Source organism: Stenella coeruleoalba (genome assembly GCF_951394435.1).
Source record: "Stenella coeruleoalba genome assembly, chromosome: 17".
Classification (NCBI taxonomy): Eukaryota; Metazoa; Chordata; class Mammalia; order Artiodactyla; family Delphinidae; genus Stenella; species Stenella coeruleoalba.
In genome coordinates, this window is record NC_137163.1 from 214,435 (window position 1) to 223,045 (window position 8,611).

At 55.4% G+C, this 8,611-nt stretch overlaps 1 protein-coding gene across 2 annotated transcripts; it reads right to left on the reverse strand.

Moving 5' to 3' along the window:
* Positions 1–616: 616 nt before the first annotated feature.
* COMMD5 (COMM domain containing 5) lies at positions 617–5,651 on the reverse strand. 2 transcript variants are annotated; one of them, XM_079901829.1, is made up of 2 exons: positions 5,584–5,651; positions 617–4,473 (listed from the first exon to the last, which is right to left on the reverse strand). In XM_079901829.1, exon 2 carries the CDS (start codon positions 4,415–4,417, stop codon positions 3,743–3,745), a length of 675 nt encoding a protein of 224 aa, XP_079757955.1. In that variant the 5' UTR covers positions 4,418–4,473; positions 5,584–5,651; the 3' UTR covers positions 617–3,742. The 2 variants fall into 2 exon arrangements, with proteins under 2 accessions (XP_079757955.1, XP_079757954.1); XM_079901828.1 differs by having other exon boundaries at positions 617–4,643; positions 5,584–5,612.
* Between the last annotated feature and the right edge of the window lie 2,960 nt (positions 5,652–8,611).

Below are 8,611 nucleotides of genomic sequence, written 5' to 3' on the forward strand. Positions count from 1 at the left end.
GCTTCTCTTGTTGCAGAGCACAGGCTCTAGGCAAGCAGGCTTCAGTAGCTGTGGCACTACAGGCTCAGTAGTCGTGGCGCACGGGCTTAGTTGCTCCGCAGCATGTGGGATCTTCCCGGACCAGGGCTCGAACCTGTGTCCCCTGCATTGGCAGGAGGATTCTTAACAACTGTGCCACCAAGGGAAGCCCCTAAAATGATCACATTCTTTTTTTACAACACTGTGTTAAGAAGCCAACACAAAAGTCTACACATGGAATGATTCAATGGGGAAAGTGGTCACATTCTGCCTCCTCTGTTTCTACTTCTAAATAGTTTTAATGTAAAATCCTTCTACCGTTTCCTATTGACATCAATGATTAAAATTTTTTTTATTGAAGTATAGTTGACTTACAATGTTGTGCTAATTTCTTGTGTACAGCAAAGTGATTCAGTTATATTCTTTTTCATATTCTTTTTCATTACAGTTTATCTCAGGATATTGAATATAGTTCCCTGTGCTCTACAGTAGGACCTTGTTGTTTGTCCATTCATTATATACTAGTTTGCATCTGCTCATCCCAAACTCCCAGTCCTTCCCTCCCCCACCCCCACCCCCTTGGCAACCACAAGTCTCTTCTCCATGTGTCTGTTTCATAGATATGTTCATTTGTATCGTATGCATTTTAGATTCCAAACGTGATATCATATGGTATTTGTCTGACTTCACTTAGTACGATAATCTCTAGTTGCATATCTAGTTGCATAACATCACTGATTTTTTTTTTTTTTTTTTTGGCCGTGTTGGGTCTTCGTTGCTGCACGCGGGCTTTCTCTAGCTGCGGAGAGCAGGGGCTATTCTTCATTGTGGTGCATGGGCTTCTCATTGTGGTGGCTTCTCTTGTTGCGGAGCACGGGCTCTATGTGTGTGGGCTTCAGTAGTTAAAGCATGAGGGCTCAGTAGTTGCGGCACATGGGCTTAGTAGTTGCAGCACATGGGCTTAGTTGCTCCACGGTATGTGTGATCCTCCTGGACCAGGAAACGAACCCGTGTCCCCTGCATGGGCAGGTGGATTCTTAACCACTGTGCCACCAGGGAAGTCCTCACTGTGATTTTTAAAAATATTTATTTGGTTGTGCCGGGTCTTAGTTGCAGCTTGAGGGCTCCTTACTTGTGGCATGCGAACTCTTAGTTGCAGCAAGCATGTGAGATCTAGTTCCCTGACCAGGGATCGAACCTGGGCCCCCTGCATTAGGAGCGCAGAGTCTTAACCACTTAGCCACCAGGGAGGTCCCAACATCAGTGATTTTTTAATCAAGAAAAAAAATGAAACACAGCAGTTGCTCTGGTCTGAATGCTTGTGTCCCCAAAATGTATATGTTGAAATCCTAATGCCCAATGTGAGGGTGTTATGAGGTGGGGCCTTTGGGAGTGCTTCGGTCATGAAGGTGGAGTCCCCCTGATAAGAGACCCCACAGAGAGCTCCCTTGCCTCTTCCTCCACGTGAGGACACAGAAGTCTGCAGCCAGGCAGAGGGCCTCACCCGCCCCTGCTGGCCCCCTGACCTCGGACATCAGTCCTCCGCACTGTGAGAAATCAATGTCTGCTGTCTTATAGGCTGCCCGGTCTGTGGTGCTTTGCTTGTTTTGCCCAAGAGAACCTTGGCACGCCCACCAGAAAGATGCATGTTCTGCTGCCATTAGACAGACCCTCAGATCAGGAAGAGTTACATGAACAGAGCTGTGTTAACACAGACACAGCACCGAGCGTACATGTCCAGTCTGGTCAAGACAGTTTCTCCATGACCGTCTATGGGCAAAGGAGCTTTTTGAATCTTTTTACTTTTTTGTTCGTTTTACTTTTTCGGCTTTTCCAAATGTATCATAATGAGCACATGTTCCTGACACATGCCCAGTGGTCGAGGAAGACGTCACAGCACAGTGACTGACAGGAAAGCCTCCATCACTGGTGGAGGCAGATGTGGTGCTCAGCTCACCTGTGCACGTTCTTCTGAGCAGGCCTGGGCAACAGCGAGCACAGCCCGGTCCAGCTCCTGTCCTCAGGGGAGCAGAGCCCAAGGATGCCAGCTGACGCTGAAGGAGACCTGGGGAGTCTGCACTCCTCAGCTGAGCCAAGACGGGGCCCCACCTGCAGCCTGGCCTCTGAAACTCTAGCTCCGAGCGCACAGCAGCACCTTAGGGTGGCCTCCTCTGTGCCCTTGGCCCACACCTAACTTGCTAGGACCCTCACTCAGGGAAAGGCCTTAATTAACCGAGATCATGGGAGTGTTCTGGAAACAGCACAGAGCAAACACTGCCGCTCTTGATGGGTCGTGGCATGGAGCAGGGGGCAGGAAGGGGGCGCTGGGGAAGGGCAGGTGCCAGGTGGGCACCCAAGCTCATTTTCTGTTTTCAGAGGAGGTTCCTGCATGATGCTCGGGGCTATTAATACTACCAGACCTGTGACCTGGTTTCGTGGCAGACCATGGAGGCAGGGACACGCCAGGCCCCTACCTGGGGTGTGGTTATGCTGCAGGGTGCAGGGCTGGCCACGGGCTCTGCACACTCCCACCCTAGAGGCACCCAGGCGAGGCCCCTGCTCCTGTCTCCCCTGCCACCGCCAACTCCACCAGACTCCCAATTCGTACCCTGCTGCCCTAGGCTCTGCTATCAACACAGCATCCAGTGTGATCCTTTGAAAACAACTGTCACATCACACTCATTTCACTCAGAATTGAGCCAAAGCTCTTTGAGAGGCCCTCAGGGCTGCCCCCTGTGCCCTCCACTCACCTTGCCCCCACTTGGCTGCAGCCACGTGGCCTGTGCACCACAGGCTGCTCCCTCCGCCTCGCCTCCTTTAAGTCTTTGCTCAGGTACCATGTCCTCAAGGAGGCGCAACCCATGCCCTGATTTTTTTTTTTTTTTTTGGCTGTGTCTGGTTTTTGTTGCAGCGTTCAGGCTTCTTTCTAGTTACAGCGCGCGGGCTCCAGAGCACGTGGGCTCTGTAGCTTGCGGCGCGTGGGCTCAGCAGTTGTGGCACGCAGGCTTAGTTGTCCCACGGCATGTGGGATCTTAGTTCCCCGACCAGTGATCGAACCTGTGTCCCCTGCATTGGAAGCATTCTTGACCACTGGGCCACCAGGGAGGTCCCCCCACGACCCAATTTAAAATGACAGCCCAGTTCTCCCACAGCCTTGCCCCCCATCTCCAAAGGCTGCTCTGCCTCCTGCGCCACTTCCCATCCTCCCACGAGCTACACCACTTGTTTGTATTATGCACTTCGTAATGCCTCCCTCGCCCCACTAGAATGCTCTCCATAAGGTCAGGGATTTAAGACAGGGGAATGAAATGTGCACCCTGAAGCACAGGGTTCCCCAAATCACAGGAGCAAGAGCTCAGTCGTTAGGTGGGGGCAGCCTGAGCAACCTCTGTGTCCTCACAAAGGCCTTGGCCTGGACCCCAGACTGTGACTAGACCACACATGGCCACACCGGAGCAGTGGGTGCCCTTACCTGGCAACAAGACCAACTGACAGCTGGGGGGACGGGGCCTGCAGTTTGATGCCTACCCAGGAGAACATATTTTGTGTAGCTGCTTTACTTCCAAAGAAAAGGGAAGACACAGCTGTCTTCTTCACTTAGAGAAATGCACGATTACACTCAAACACTCACTGGAGTGCCTCCTGGGAAGGGCGGCCTTTGCTCTGGAGACACCTGTCTGAGCCAGCTATCCCCGGTGACCAGAAGGGGACTGGCGAGCAAGGCTCAGTCCTGCAGTTTGCGCTCGCACCTCTTCTCCAGGTCGGCCATCTCCTTCAGGACCGTGGCCACACCGAACCGCAGCTCCTGGAACTTGGCCGTGGGGACCTCGAAGCGGAGGGCCGACCCATCCGAGAGCTTCAGCTGCATCAGGACGCTTGGCTGCAGGGAGCGGGCCAGGGCGCTGGTGGAGATGGCCACGTCCACCCTCCACCGAAAGTCGGCAACATGGGGCAGCCAGGCCCCCTGCTGCCTGGCCGCAGAGTCAAGGAGAGGCCGCTGGCTCCCAAACACCACACTGGCCAAGTCCACGACCAGGTCTTGGGGGATGCAGAGCTCCTGGAGCTGGTTCTTGAAGGCATCGGGCTTCAGGCTGGCCGGGGGCAGCCGGAGGGCCTGCTGGAGCAGGGTGTGTGTGCCAGCGATCAGGGCACCCAGACGCTCCTCAGGCAGGTCTGCACCAGCCCCGAGGCGCCGCACACCCTCACGGCAGTCTTCCCCCTGCAGGCTGCTGACCACCAGCTTCAGCAACTTTCTGAATGTGCCCCTCTCCAGGTCCCTCAGGAGCTGGGGCATTGCTGCCACCTCTGGAGGCAGCTGGGCGCCCAGGAAACTCATGCAGCCACTGTGACTGTCACCAGGGCGATGCAGGTGTGGAGCTGCAGGACCCATGGCAGACATCGCTGCTTCCTGCTCTTTGACCGGCAGCCCAGGTAGGAGGTCCCAGCAGCAACTGCCTGGAAGGGGGGCGGAAGAGAAGCCCAGTGACTCCCATGTCCTTTGGGCCAGTGAATGAGGACTGATATGGTCTCCACCTCCCAGATGCTGATGGTGTGAACCACTGATGACAGCCAGCATGATGGAAGGTGCCCTGGAAGCAGGTGGCGGAGGGGCCCCTCTCCAGTCCCTGGAAGAGGGGAGGCAGGAGCCAGGAGAAAAGGGAGATGAGGTGGGGAGGAGAGAAGAAAGAGAATCAGGAAACAGGAGAGCAACGTAAGTTCTCCAAATAAATAACGGATTAAAGAATGAGAGAGAAGAAAGGTCCAGAGAACACAAGGACACAACAGCCACTGCCGCTGCCACTGACCACTCCAAGATCACTCAGCTACTCCACCTCCAAGCCGCACACGGCTCTGCACGAGCGGGTTATCGTTCTCACCCCACCAACAAGGAAATCGAGGCGGAATCAACTGCTCAAGTCAAGGACTAGAACCCAGGCCCGTCCACTCAGAAGTCCCTGCAGGGGGGAGACCAGACGGCGTCCCTTAGGCAGGAAGGGCTGAGGCGCAGGTGTTAAGAGAGGTGGGTGCAGTACCTGGAGAAAAGGGCTGAGACGTCACCTGAAGGACAGCACGACACCCCACACCTGCTTCTGCAGGAGCGCCCGGCCCACCGCAGCCGCGCCAGGTGCCGAGCAGAGCTGTCCCCAAGGCGCCCCCACCCCTGGCCTGCGGGCCTCAGCGCGGCGGGCCCGGGCGCACGGGGAACTCCCCACTGGTTTCCTCGTACCCCACTCTCCCGGGAAGGCCGGGCCCCCTCACCCCGGCTGCCAACGACCACCCACGGGTTTTCTTTCAGGGCCTGGCCAGTATCGGGACAGCCTTCCGCAGCCCCGCCGCCTGCCGCTCAAGCCCCGGTCCCTGGAGGCCAGCGCGCTGCCCCCCGGCCCGGAGGAAGGAGCGCCCCGAGGCGGCCACCCAAGCTCTTCCGAGCCGCCGCCCCGGCCGCGGTCAGTGCCCTGTGGTCCGGTCCCGAGCTGCTGGATCGGCCTCCTGCCTCCAGAGCGTTCGCTGCCTCGCGAGCAGGGCGACCCATACCCATCCCCGCTTCCCGCTGCGCCCCCGTACCTGTCGCGGGGTCCCAAGCGGAGCAGAAAGGCGCTCGCAGCCGGAAGTGCAGCCTGGTTCCCGGAAGCGCGGCCTGGTTCCCGGAAGCGACCTAGAGACCCCCTGCCACCTCCGGGGGGCACCTCTAGGACAGCGGGAGGACCCGCCCTCGGTGATCCGCGGCCTGTGGGGCGGGGCCTAGGCCGCCGGGTTGGTCTTACGGGTCCGACCGCGCAGGACGCACGTCCGGTTGTCCTCCGCTCGGATGGCTGATGCCTCGTTTGCACTCGAAAAGCAGGGGGTCTCTGCCGGGGTCTGGGGGCACGGGGGTGGGGGGCCTGGGCCTGGGGGTGGGGGGGTGCCCAGTACAGACCTTGGGCGGGGAGGCTCGCCTGCACAAAAATGCGCGCGAACTTTGCCTCTCAGTTGTTCACTTTGAATAGGTGAATTGATGGGATGTGCATTTATCTCCATAAAGTGGTATTTTAATGTCAGGGCTTCCCTGGTGGCGCAGTTGTTAAGAATCCTCCTGCCAATTCAGGGGACATGGGTTCGAGCCCTGGTCCGGGAAGATCCCACATGCCACGGAGCAACTAAGCCGGTGCGCCACAACCACTGAGCTATTGAGCCTGCGCTCTAGAGCTCACAAGCCACAACTACTGAGCCCCCGTGCCAGAACTACTGAAGCCCACGCGCCTAGAGCCTGTGCTCTTCAACAAGAGAAGCCACAGCAATGAGAAGCCTGTGCACCACAATGAAGAGTAGCCCCTGCTCACCACAACCAGAGAAAAGCCCACGCACAGCAACGAAGACCCAACACAGCCAAAAATAAAATAAATAAAATAAAATTTTAAAAAAGGCTAAAAACAAAACGATACCTTTCTAAATCCATGTGATCCAAAAGCAAGAAATATCGACTTGTAAAAGATAGCTATAGAAAAACCACAGTACTTGCTTCTGTTTCCATACTTATTAAACAAATTCCAGGGAGTCAGGAGAAAAAGGCAGCCCTTTTCTTCCATTTATCCTGACTTTTGTTCTCTTTTTGCCCATTTCCCTCCCATAAAATATCCAGGGGCTTCCCTTTCCCTTACTACCTTCTTCAACTTCTATTACCTAGAAGCTTGAAGAAACCAGCCTATCACTAAGTCCAATTTTCTGACCATTAATTTATAAGCTTTTAGCAAATAACTTGTCCTTTAATAATTGTAAGTCAGAATTTAAAAAATCAAATTAAATGTTCAACTTAAGCTAGACAAAAAATACCAAACCTAAAGGAAGTAGAAAGAAATAATAAAGAGAAAATGAACTGGGACTTTCCTGGTGGTGCAGTGGTTAAGAATCCGCCTGCCAATGCAGGGGACACGGGTTCAAGCCCCGGTCTGGGAAGACCCCACGTGCCGCGGAGCAACCAAGCCCTGGCGCCACAACTACTGAGCCTGTGCTCTAGAGCCTGCGTGCCTAGAGCCCGTGATCCGCAACAGGAGAGGCCACCGCAATGAGAAGCCCGTGCACCGCAACAAAGAGTAGCTCCCACTCACCGCAACTAGAGAAAGCCCATGCGCAGCAACGAGGACCCAACACAGCCAAAATAAATAAATAAATAAATAAATAAATAAATAAAAACAGGGAATTCCTTGGCAGTCCAGTGGTTAGAACTTGGCACTTTCACTGTCGGCAGGGTTCAGTCCCTGGTGGGGGAACTAAGATCCCTCAGTGGTGCGCCAAAAAAAAAAAAGGAAACAGAGTGGATGAATAAAACCAAAAGCAGATTCTTTGAAAAAGACACCAAAAGCACATGACAAAACAAAACTAGAAATATTGGACCACATTAAAATTAAGAACTTTTGTGCTGCAAATGATACTATCAAGACAGTGAAAAGACAACGCACGGAAGTGTGAAAATATTCGAAAACCATATATTTGAAATAAGGGACTTGTATCCAGAACACAAAAATAACTCTCACAATTCAACAGTAAAATGATAAATAATTTAAAAATTGGAAGAGGATTTGAATAGGTATTTGGGCAAAAAATATATACAGATGGTCCACAAGCACGTGAAAAGATGCTCAACATAATTAGCTCTCAGGGATATGCAAGTCACAACCACAAGGAGATACGCCTCGCCGGGCCTAGACGGACAGTAACTGGAGTCAACTAGGGCTGGAGACTCGAGCCCTCAAGGGCCGCAGTCCCAGCGGATGCAGGATGAGACCGTAAATCGGACCGGAACCCTGGGAAAGTTTGACACGTGCTCGAGAAGTCAGCCTGGAGATACAGGATTTTCGTTCGCACTGAGCTGCGTTCTGAGGGGCTTTCCCTAGACCGAGCATATCGCGGAAGCCGCCTGGGCCACCTCCGCCTCCGCAGGCCCAGCTGCCCCTAGCTGAGGGGACCTCAGTCACATCCGCCCTTAACCAACATCAGACGGCTGCCCCCGCGCCTCGCGGAGACCCGGGCGCCCCCAAGAGGCCGAGCCCACCCGCGGGACTGGCCGCACCGCCGGAAGTAGTCCCGGGGCGGGGCCTGCGCGTACGCCCTCGAGTCCCTCTAGGACGCAGGGAAGACCTTCGACTCTATGGTGCTCGGCGTCCCGCCCTCCTCGGTCCGCTGTGGCAGAGGGGCTGGGGAAACCGAGGGCTGGAGAGCGGGGTTCCGGGCGGGGCTCCGGCGGTTCTCTTTCAGCCCTTGACTTGGGGATCGCTAGGCCCCAGCATCGTAAGCAGTGGCGGCTGCCGCAGGGTGGAGGCGACTTGGCCCCAGGGGACCTTCCCCTGCGGTCGGTCCAACGGAGGCGGGCACAGGGCTGCTTATTGGCTGGTGAGGCGGGCGGCCGACGGGAGTCGGCTAACGAGGCCTCCCGGGTGGGCCGGGTTCCGAGTGCAGGGCCTGCCGAGCGTAAAGGAGTCGCGCGGGCTGCGATACAATTGTAGGCGTAGGACGGTCGCTGACTCCACTGAGGCACTTGATCACCCAACTTGAAGAGGCCCTGGTCCCCTGGGGCTTGTTAAGTTCTGCGCAGATGATGAGGGAGGCGGCACCCTGG

Coding starts and splice junctions, on each gene's coding strand:
- COMMD5 (XM_079901828.1), bottom strand. CDS start 4,594: ATGCTGGCTGTCATCAGTGGTTCACACCATCAGCATCTGGGAGGTGGA.